The following is a 12199-nucleotide window of genomic DNA, read 5'->3' on the forward strand; positions in this document are numbered from 1 at the left end:
AAACTTCAACACTCGTAGGAATGATAACTACTAGATCGCACCATCTACTCTAATATTATTATTGGAGTAAATTTGCCTACATACACAATCAAAATCAAAGATGTGAGCACATATGCGTAGAATTTGTGAAACCAACTTTACAATATTTAACACCTTTTAATATGTGCATGGAAATATTTCAATAATTATTCATTTCCTTAAACACTTAATATTTCTTTACCAACTTGAAAAAACCCTTCATAATATTCCCTTAAACACAACATTTTATTCTCTCTCCATTGATATTCAACTTGATAAATATTCATAAAGTTTACTTAGATCTTAAGATATTTTTCCTTTAATAACGACTTTAATTAATTACACTTTTTTGTGTGTGCAATTTCACTTAATTACACTTTTTTTGTGTGTGCAATTTCACTTAATTACAAACTAATTTTGTTCCTTACACACTTTCGTTCAAATGATTTGTATTTCATAAAAATTCCCATCTTATTAAATCCAATAGTTTGTGTGATATTTATTTTATTATTTTTAAAATGTTGGATCATTGATGCTAACATATTTTTTATTGTGATTTTTATTTTCTTTTGTTAAAATTTATTTAATTAATGTTTGAAATACAATAGAGTACTTGAACAAATACAGGAACAAATATACCCGTCACTTACTCGTTATTTTATTCAAATGAAAACGGGATATAAAAATTCATATCAAATATGAACACTTAAAGATAAAAATAAAAATAATATATCATGCATACTCTTTAATATGAAAAGTGTTTTAGCACTTAATATAACATGTGTATAGAATAAACCTTATGACTTTAATCATTAATTACACTTAACACATATATAAACTATTGTTCACTCACTCTCATCCGCTCATAAAGTGTATTTAAAGAATCAAAATACATTTCCATATCTTAGAACTTAATAACTTTTGGTACAAGTTAATCATGATGAAAACAATGACTAATCACTTATCTTATAATAACTTCTTTTTCTATACAGAAGTTGAACAATTTTTCGTGTATAACTTTTACGAAAACATTACACACACACAGGCGATGAAAATATGTATTACTTATAAATTGTGTACATGTAGAAATCATTTTCATTCCTCAACAGATCCCTAAAATCTGGATGCATTGCAGGATTTGGAGAAAAATTGCTATATATCCAAAATACTCTACTGGGAGGAGATTATGTTCAGAAGAGAAGCTCTAGTCTTAATCAATCGCCTAAACACACTCTCCAAACTATTCTCAATTCTTTCAATACCATTCTTCAAAGCCTCCAATTTTTCCTGTGCTACCTGCATCTTCTCATCATTAGTGCCCTCAATCAGAAGGCTACTCAAAGCTACTTCAACACACTGTAACTCGTTCACGTTGTTGTTATCTTCCCATGCTTTCACCCCCTTCTGCATCAATTTTGCCACAACCAACCATTTCGTTGCCTTCGAATTCGTTGAAGACACGGTCAAGAACGACAAAATAAATTGAAAGATTAACAAGTTGATTACAATGACTTCCCTAACCACTCTAATCACAGCGGCAAGGTGGTGATCGAGATCCAAAAGTGGAGACACCCCAAATCTGCTATCCATCTGCTTTAACGATGTAATCATCTTATTGGCATTCTTCTTCATCTTCTTGGTGAACAACTTGTACTCACCCACGCTCGTTTCAACACTCGACTCTCCTTTTCTTCTTCGAAGGGAAGAGTGAAGGGCTTGGACATTTTCCTTAATTTGCAGCATCGTGTCCTTTGTGATGCCACATATATCCAAGATTCTCATGGAACCATCCAACACCTCTTCCACGCACTTGTCACCTTTGTGGTGAGAAATCACTTGTTGAGTCGATGGCATGCTGAGAAGATCATCCAAGGAAAGGTACAAATCTTGAAGCATGGATAAGCCAGTGTGAATGGACTCTGAGGTGAAGGTGAATGTTCCTTCCCAAGTTTTTAGTTTGCTCAGCTCCTCCTCCACTCTAATGGTGCTAGGATGTGATCTTGAAGGTAAACTAATTGAGCGAACCTGGTACTTGTTTGCCATGGTTTTTTTCTCTTGTAATTTTTCTTTTTCTCTTCAACAACAGAAGCTCTATTTTGGGATGCTCTTACAAAGTCCTTGATTCTCTCTTTATATATATCCAAAAAATTAGGGTAGCACATATAACCTTATAGCTAACCGTGTGGGGTATGTGCCACACGCATTAGCTTTCCATTCCATAAATTTCGGTTAACTTGTCACGTCTCTGCCCTACATTTCTCTGTATAATTAATACGCATGATAATGAATATATAGGCAGTGAAAAATCTTGATTAGTCATCACCTTTGAGCTGCATGGACGGATTATTAAAGAAAGGTTACTGTGTAGGTCTTGAGATCTGCGATAACATCATTGAGTTTTAGGTAAACTTTTTTTAATCCCAAGAATTTAGGGTTTGTGAGCGTATTTAATTAGTGTATATAATATTGTGTGCACGAGTGGCATGTATATATTCCTTGTACACGTCCACTTTGGTTTTAACCAAGCTTTGCTTACTACTGCATTTTACTTGTATGAAAAAGAATCTTCATAATTTTTTGGCCTCGATTTTGTTGAGAAATGTTGAGGTACGTGAAGTAGGACGCGTATTTTGGTGGTAGGATTGACGCGTGTTGATATAGCTGCTGGGGATGGTACACAATAATAGGCCTTTGGCATGTGGTTGTGCTGCAACCGCGGATTCATGGACCTAATTAAAATCATGTGGCTTGTTCTCAATATTTGCTATGACATCAAATTACGCGATTATTGGGCCACAATAAGGTTGATAATTAATTAATCTAATTCTGTTAGTTTATAATAATTTTAAAAAATTAATGTTTCTAACTCAAATATTATATATATGAACCAATTTAAATTTATTACTTTTTAATTTGGAACATAAAGTTTAACTCTGAACTAGTGACTAAATCAATTTTTTAAAATTGGTAATCAACGTTTTCTCTACTTAAAATAGATTTTAGTATATTATAAGTTTGTTTTTTAAATTTGCAAACAGGTCCAAAAAGTGAGTTAGTAGAAATACATAGTATTTGACATCAAGAAGGTTGGTATATATATGACTTGAATGACATCAAGAAGGTTGTAGAATTAAAACCAAGAGGTTGAAACATTAAATGCACAAAATATATACTGCATCAGTTTTCTTATAATAATTGTATTGTATATTCCATCGGACCATCGACAATGCACAGTCTTCCAGTCCATCGAACAAGACTGGGAGGACTTACATATGAAACAGAACCGTCGATCGATCGACCCACAGAAACCATGCGAACCCATTGACCATTGATCGATCAGTCACTTAAATAAACTACATATGAACGTCACAAGAGACCATCGGTCCCACTGATGAATCACGCATCACCTCATAAGGGACCATCGGTCGATCGGTCCCACTGATGAATCGCGTCACCTCATAAGGGACCATCGATCGATCGGTCCCCAGATAGACCATGCGTTACCCTATAGAGGTCCATCAGTCGATCGACCCCATAGGTGATTCGCGTAGTGTCTTACATATGATCATCAATCGATCAGCCATATAGATTAAATATTCACTTAAGGTTGTTACACTCAGAGAAGATAACCTACCTAGTCAAACGGCCATCGGTCGATCGGCCAGACTGAACCAGTCAGCTGGATTAATTAACATTAAACAAGTCAGTAATCTTGATTAAAGGATCATTGGGCCGTGATTAAGGAACCCTAATTATAGGCCCACACCGGAAACTATAAATAGGGCTCAAAGGTAGGTTGGTGAGGATCTTTAATTCACATTTATTACAGCAGTTATACTTATACACCGATCGGTTCATCAATTGACTTAAGCATCAGAGCCTTTTAGACAGGTACTCCAATTGTCTGTTCAACCGATCAAGTAAGGAGGAAGATTTCTTGGCGAAGAAGTTATAGCAGATCGCGAAGAGAGGAGACGTAGAGGAAAAAGGAGTAAAATTGAAGTGGTTCTCAGTAAGTACTTGGTCCCTACACCCGAAACAATAATCAATGTAACGTCTACTTCTACCTTAGTTACAAAGGTAATCAATGTAGAAAGTGATCTCAATATTTATACAATTGTCTTCGTCTGCATTTTAATACTAATTTTTCATTTACTAATGTTATATTAGTGAAGTAAATTTATGTTACTACTGATATCAACAACAAAAAATCACAAAATGCTGACGAAAAAGAAAAAATGAGGAGATAACTCATTAATACAAAGAAATGAGAATTCAAATAAGAAACAGAGAAAAAATAACACTAACGTTTCGCAAAACAACAAAGATTAACTGTTAAAGTTTCGTTGAGACACTGAGGGAATAATTTTGGTAAATTTCTTGGAAAAAAAAAGGAGAAAAGAGAGTACGTAGTAATTAAGGGAGGTTTAAATATTAAAAGGTTGTAGAAACTCCTTCTTTAATGAGTCAGGTCAATCTTGATTTGTATTTACTCTTAGGCAATTACTTCATGCGACCACCAATTTCTTCTCCACCCCATCACAAATCTTCCGGACAGTGTTTTCCGTAAAAGCGAAAGTCATTTGTTTTCCCAAAAAAAAAAAATCAGAATTGTTATTTGTGTTTCGAAAAATAAATTCTGGAATTGATGAGATACAGGAAGAAAATGATGGGGTACACAGAGTAATTACCTTAATGATGTCATCAAAAAGTCCAAAAATGAAAAAATAAAACGCATATTCGAAAAATTTTAACAATAAACAAACATATCGAAGAGGTTTTAACTTCTTTCACCTAGCCAACTTTGTAAGTTCACCTTCAATTCATTTCAAAAAGTTCATCATGAAACGAAGAAGAAATGATAAAAAAAATTATAATAAGCTATTGAACAAAAGCTACAAAACAAATAGTTTATATTTCTTAGGAAAATTATTTCCGTAATAGAAGTTGGGTGATTATATACCGGTAAAAAATAATTTCGGATTAGGTTTAATGTGTTCTCCGGAAAATGAATTTCGGAATGACAGGATGTGGGGATATGGTGCAGGAAATACCGAACAAATAAATCAAGTCCGATCCAATTGCAACACTTGGTTGTGATTTTGGGCCTTGACTTTTTCAATGACAATAAATACAGGTGTATTACGTCCTGCACCCTATTATTTTCTTTCTACACGCTGTCATTTATTTTATCACTCTCGAAATTTATTTTTTGAAACATAATAAACAATTCTGGAAATTTTTTTCCGGAAATTAACTCTCCCCCCCTCCTATGAAAAACAATTTTGGGGAAGTGTTTGATGGGGTGGGAGGTGAAATTTGAAGGGCAGGAAGCTTTAGCCTATACTGTTTACAGAAAAAATAATAATTTGTCTAAATCGTGCTTGCATAAAAAGTTTAGATAACAAAGCTAATGAAAACACATATTTCATCGCACTAAAATTTTGTTTCTCTAAATATAGAAAACTTTGGTCCGTGTTTAATTCACAATTTTGATTCTCAGTTTTAAAACAGAGACAATTAATCTCTATATCTTTGAAAATCCATAATTTTGATCTAAATTTTTTTTTGTACATTAGTTAATTGTATAGTTCGTTAAATGAATATGTTAGTTTAAAGGTTTAATTGAAAAAAAAAATAAAAGAAATAAAATGTCTGTCAAATTGAATTTTTTAAAATGGAAAGATAAAATTACAAATTGGAGAAAAAAAATAAAGAGATAAAATAGTATTTAAACCAAACCTTTTTATGAACAATAATAAGGATGTCAACAAGACAGATATGGTAGGATAATAGTTCTTTAAGTATCCTATCCGCAGAATAAATATCTATTTTATATTTATATTCATATTTATCCAGGTATTTGTTATGCGGATATTTGTATATTATTTTAATATTCACGAATATCGATGGATATTCACATATATTTAAAAAAATATATTAATATTTAATACTTATGATAATTATTATAGACTATTATAGCTACTTTATGATACTTATTCTATTTTAAATGATCATGGATTTCAAAGGGGCTGTACGGTAGTACTTGTAAATCAAGCAAAACCAAATAGTGGTTTTAATATATTGAAAATAAGTTATTAATCAATAACACATGTACTTGTATAAATTAAATGTGGAATTATTAGCTGTTCATGAATTAAACTACTAATTTATCTTTTTAACAAATACAGATAGTTGAATACTGAATTAAAGTTAAAAAGTTGAGTAACTATGTGCCAAAGTTCATTGCTAAGTTGAGGAGGGAAGGGCTTTTTGACCGTGTTCACAAGGAACCGAGGATGAAAGAGAAGGAACCAGAATGTGGAAATAATAAGACAAGATGTAATTCTGAACCATTTTGATATTGAAACATGTATTGATTTTTGGAGAGGAAATCCTTTAAAATTCGGACTACATGATCACTCTCATTCACATTTACAAGGTATGATTCACACAAAATCATTGTGCTAATGAGCAAGCATATTAAGAAACGACACTCTATTTCGAACTATACGTCTGAAGAGGCAATCTAATTCACCTTCAAGACCATCAATGCAAACATTCAATGTCTCTAACACTCTTAGAGTACTTTGAAGTTCAACCTTGGCATCACTGTGTTTTCCTCTTCCAAGGAGGGAGCACAAAGCACTAAGGTCCACAACATTTGTGTTCTTCTGTTCTTTCTCTGAAGAAAACAACCTAGTTGGCTTTAGCTTTGAGATCACGGAGGTCCCTTTAGTTCTGAGTCCTGGCATTGACAGGAACAGCAAAAGAGAACGGAATATAGAGATAGTGATGATGCTTGCTTCTCTTAGAACTTTGGCTAGAAATATCAAATGCTGATCTTGAGTTTGACTCATTAGAGAACAACAATTAACTTTATTCTCCATTCTCTTCATTGCCCCTAGTTGCTTGGCAATATCCTTCTTGGCCTTCTTCCTGAAGCTATTATATTCACAGATGCTTTTCTCAATGCTTGAATCTCCTCTTCTTCTACGCATGGCTGACTGAAGAGTTTGCACTTGTTCTTTTAAAGCCAACAACAAATCCCTTCCACTGCCACATGCATCAAGGAGTGTGACTGAACCACACAATGCCTCCTCCACTAGCTTCCCATTTTGGTAGTGCAAAAGTCCTTGTTGGGTCTGTGGAGAATGGAAGAGTTCCTCCATGCACTTGTACAACTCAGCAAGCACAACCAAATCGCTTTGAATAGTCTCTGCTTCCAAACATGTGGTTCTTGAGACAGAAACATGGTGAGGCCTAAGATGGTTCAAAAGTTCTTCAACTCTTTGAGAAGAAGGGTGCACTCTTGTGGGCAAACTAATGGACCTCACTGGTTGATTACCACTTGGCAATGCAGAAATAGCTTCCATCTTTTCTCTGTAGCGCTGCACCAAACACAAGGAAGCTTGATTGGGAATTGGCATGACTTCAATCTATTTATAGGAACATGGTAGAACCGAACCTAAACTTGGAACTATAAGTGTGCATGCCAACTGTTTGTGTAAAATATGTGCATGCATGTGACAACAATGTGGGTCTCCCTACCTTTCCGATTGCCTTGTAATAGTTTAGGCCAACAATTCCATAAGTAATGTGGTTTAATTTATTCCATAGAGGTAAGAGGAAATGCATTGAGTTTCGAGAAATTAGTGGTAGTACACAAACAAAGGACACTAGACATTGCTGGTATATGTTCCCCTGCTTCCTCTTTGTGATGAACGAACCAGTTCAATAATCCCATCTTCTCAACCACAATTCAATAGTATAACTTATCTCTAAATGGTCATGTGTATAATTGAAGTAGCTTTAAATTAGTTTTGCACTTTATGTCTTTCTTCAAAGTATAAGCAAGGGGTGGATTTAAATAATGGTGGCTAGCGCAAACAATGCTGTGAGTTATAGCCAAAAGCTTCCTTCATAAGCCTGGAATCTAGGCTAGCATTAAGATGTTGGTATTGGGGGACATAAGGGCAAGGTTCTTTCAAATTGCTATAGTTTATGATTAAGTGAGTGAATAATGGAAACCATGAGGTGTTGTGGTGACAGTGGATTTAGTGATATTAGGAGACAAAGGGGGCAATCAACAGTGATGTTTCTTCTACCTTGGAAATTGATTTGTTAGCATAATGAAAACATTACAGCATATAAGTTCTGGTGCTTGTGTTGGGTTGGTGGCTTGTGTTAGGAGTAGAGAAGGGAAAAGGGTGCTTAAGAAGTTGATTAAGGAGTAAGGGGAGCAGTATTAGAATCACATGTTAACTGTATGGCTGGGAAGGTGATTCTTCTTGTCTCCTGTGTTTTTTTTTTTTCTGCATGCATCTGCACCTTAAACAACATTTCGTTTCAAGAACAATGTACCTAGCAAACATATTTTCCTGTAGACAGCATAACAGAGGCTAGAAACTCGTGATAAATACATTTACACGTCGCACATAGGATGTTCAAATAAAACATTTGTCTGCATCCATTAAATTTATTGTCTGATCATATTTTAACCAGAAAAATTGTTTGTATTTCTTAGCTTTATTATCTAAATTGTCTGACAAATTAAAAGTTACCATTCGCAGGTATTATAAAAAGTCATAAACTTGTCATAAGTAATAATATAAAACTGTCTTATACATAGTTTATTTTCTCTTTAGAATAATCCTTAAATGTATACATATTTTATGTGGTTTCTGCATAGCATGTATAAACAAGTCTCACGAGAAGAACCTTGTGAGAAGAAGAATCATATCACTAAAACTAGTTGTCATAGTTGGAGAGGCCAAAGTCTTCCAAACCTCACACTACAATACTATATTTTTAATGTGAGATTCAAGTTTCCAAGTGAACTTACCAGAAATAAGTGAAGAATAAGATATGTTATTTAAAATAATTGATTGCCAAAATTATAATCGAAGACTGAAATCGAAAAAACACTCACGTTTTCAAGGACTTAAATAATAATAGTTTTCTTTGGTTAGTTAGTTCAGGATGCTTTCTATGATTGTTCATACGTATGCAAACTTGTTCTTAATCAATGTGCACAAACAAAGATGGCTGGTTTCATTATTTTGGTAGTGTGACAAAATCACCTGCTATACCCATTGGGGTTATAAATGCAAATCAAAATCATTTTTTTGTCTGCAACTTGCAATGGAGTGTTGTGAATTGTGATAAGGATGTTGTTTTACAGAAGCATGGCCTTGCTGAATTTACAAAGGAAACACCATTGTCATTTTCCATGTGCTCCAAATTAAACATCAGATGCTGCCTGCTCATAAGCAATTGAGACAAGTCTGGCTTAGCATGTTGGCTCTGCAATGCATCAATAGAACCTTGCAAGCAAGCATTCTTCCATTTATTGCACTGCCACTGCATGTGCTTTTTGGATCTTTTGTATCCCAGGCCCATAATTACTAACAACAGTGCTTGTAATAATTGATCAAAGTTTTCATTAATGTGACAAAGTTTGTAAAAATTTGTTTTGATCTTATTTAGCGGAGTTTAGAGAGGTTGAATAAAATTGGTGCCATATAGTTGAAAAGGGTAGAATTTGTGGAGAAAAATATTGAAAGGACTGAGCCTGGGGAATGATGCCATGTGATTTTAGTTTAAGGCATGTGGATGATCCTGAGAAGTTAAACAGAGAAAAATGAGAAATGATGTGTCTTAGTATTATATTAGTTTAGACGGTATTGATGACTGCATATAAGAAAAAATATTAGGAAATTATTCAAGGCTGCATCATTGTCATGGAACTGAAACTGAGAAAATAAAAGATTGTGGAAGACAGAAAATATAGAGCTTTAGCTGATCAATCATTATCAGTTGCAAGTAAATAAGAACAAGAGGACACTGAGTTAACGCTCTAACAGAATTTATTCTGATTCCCATATGCCACTCAAGAGTCAATACTCACTTTTCAGCTGGCCATGCATTATTTAAATCAAACATATACAGAAGGGGCTCCATGTTCCTAAAAAAAAAAAATAGATATACTCCTTGTTTCTGGGGTCTTGACTTCTCTATAGTGTAATAATACTTATTAATTAAAAAACAATAATTGAGATTAATATAATATTTGGATTTGTTGTTTGTATTCTCAACGTGTGACATGGAAAGAAATAGAGAGGTAAAATATATAACCAGTGAAAAATAAAACCTTTCTATACCGATGAGAAAAACTTTCTATACCGGTTTTATTGTGCAGGAGTTAAAAAAATGCTTTTACTCTTTATATCAACACTATATAGAAAGTTTACTTGAAAAAAATATTATGAAATAAAAGTGAAATTTATATAAGTTATGATCATAATGTAGAAAGTGTCTTTTAATAAATAGTTTTATAATGAAATTGAGTTAAAATAAAAAGTTTATATATATATATATATATATATATATATATTGTAAATTCACTTCAATCTGAAATTAAAGAAATAGAAAAAAAAAGTTGAAGATAAGAGATGATTAAGTTAAATAGTGTTGTATTCTTAATTAGAGATGTAAGGAAGTGGGACGGGTACGGATAATAACTCATTCGTTATTTCTTTTCTTTGGTAAATATTCATCTCATACTTGATTTTATAATCATATAGGTATTTGCATATATTATAAAGAAAAAAATCTAAAAATATTTTAACCATTAAAATTATAAAAAACTTTGTATAAAAATATATAAAAATGGGATAAAGTTATAAAAAGTTGTATACTTTAAATATTAAATATAAAACTAAATTTTAAATACTCAATCAAAGATAACGACGTCAAAATAAATCCAAATAAAAATACAATACATCACTATCATAAGTTTCAAACAAAGTCTAAATAAACTCAATTTCATAAAAATCTAAATAAAATTATAAAATAAATATTAAATCATATTAAACACAATAAAAATACTTTGATCTATGCTTATATCAAGGATTAAATATGTTTTTGGTCCTTCAAGTTGAAGTGAATTTTGAAATTAGTCCCTCTGTGAAACTTTATACCAATTTAGTCATTCATTTTTAGAAATGCGTAGATTTAGTCTTTCTTACCAAATTTTGTTAAGTTTATTTGACATTTTAAACTTATTTTATGATAATATTTGAGTTAATATTGAAAAAAAATGTGTCAAATGGTATAAATAATTTAAATACTATCATGAAATGCGCTTGAAACGTTAAATAAACTTAACAAAATTTTGTCAAAAAGACTAAATTCACACATTTTTAAAGATAAAGGACTAAATTGTTCAAAATTTTTGAAAAGGGACTAATTCTAAATTTCAGTGAAACTTAAGGAACCAAAAATATATTTAACCCTTATATCAACAAACACCATGAACAAAAACTAAATTGCTTACTTTTATATATATATATATATATATATATATATATATATATATATATATATATATATATATATATATATATATATATATATATATATATATATTCGTAAATTAGATATTAGCATGTACGAGTATAACTGATATCCATATTTGTTATTGTGAATATTCATTTATAATATTCTTTATAAATTTTATCCACAAATATTTATAGGTATGAATTTTTTTTTTTACATTCCTACTCTCAACTCTTCTAAAATATGATGTTCATGTGGAGGTGCTGCCGTCCATTTCTTTCCATATAACGCCATTCAATCATGCTCACCAAGTTATGTTTTTCTTTATGGGTTTTGTTTTTTAACGGGAACAAATATATTATATGATCTTTTATCTTTTGTTCCTTCTAGTTTTTTTCAAATATATTCCTTGTAGAACCATGTGAGATAGTATTTTAATTTAATTATTTCAGAAAACTCTTCATAGTTTTTCTTGGCATCCATCTGACCGCCCCGTGAGTTGCATGTGATGTGTATTAATCAAAATTTAATTCTCTTCAAACCTTAAGTATATATTTTTTCTCTTTAGAGATTTTATATTCATTATCAGTTATGGAACCTTTATTTAATGTTAGTTTAGCACGGCCGTCTCTATTAAAATTAAATTGATCAGTACCTCCCTTTAACCCAATCTACTATGGATGCATATAAATTTATTCAAAAAATCTAAATAATCAGTTTTATATATTTTATTTTAAATATTACATGTATATTTAATTTGATTGATATTAGTGAGAAACTAATGACAGGATAAAATAATATAATTAAAAATTAATGACCAAGATATCTTAAAAAGATAAGT

General features: G+C 31.8%; 2 protein-coding genes across 2 annotated transcripts; both read right to left on the reverse strand.

Moving 5' to 3' along the window:
- Positions 1-1062: 1062 nt before the first annotated feature.
- On the reverse strand, positions 1063-2138 carry LOC114176871 (uncharacterized). Its single transcript, XM_028062054.2, has one exon. It carries the CDS (start codon positions 2059-2061, stop codon positions 1189-1191), a length of 873 nt encoding a protein of 290 aa, XP_027917855.2. The 5' UTR covers positions 2062-2138; the 3' UTR covers positions 1063-1188.
- Positions 2139-6374: 4236 nt separating this feature from the next.
- Positions 6375-7404, reverse strand: LOC114174878 (uncharacterized). Its single transcript, XM_028059607.2, has one exon. The coding sequence runs from the start codon at positions 7392-7394 to the stop codon at positions 6486-6488; it is 909 nt and encodes a 302-aa protein (XP_027915408.2). The 5' UTR covers positions 7395-7404; the 3' UTR covers positions 6375-6485.
- Between the last annotated feature and the right edge of the window lie 4795 nt (positions 7405-12199).

Source organism: Vigna unguiculata, chromosome 3, assembly GCF_037176805.1.
Source record: "Vigna unguiculata cultivar grain cowpea cultivar isolate G323 ecotype 2 chromosome 3, ASM3717680v1, whole genome shotgun sequence".
Taxonomy (NCBI): domain Eukaryota; kingdom Viridiplantae; phylum Streptophyta; class Magnoliopsida; order Fabales; family Fabaceae; genus Vigna; species Vigna unguiculata.

What these genes read in the sequence shown, in the direction of transcription:
- LOC114176871 (XM_028062054.2), bottom strand. Translation starts at nt 2,061, where the DNA reads ATGGCAAACAAGTACCAGGTTCGCTCAATTAGTTTACCTTCAAGATCA.
- LOC114174878 (XM_028059607.2), bottom strand. Translation starts at nt 7,394, where the DNA reads ATGGAAGCTATTTCTGCATTGCCAAGTGGTAATCAACCAGTGAGGTCC.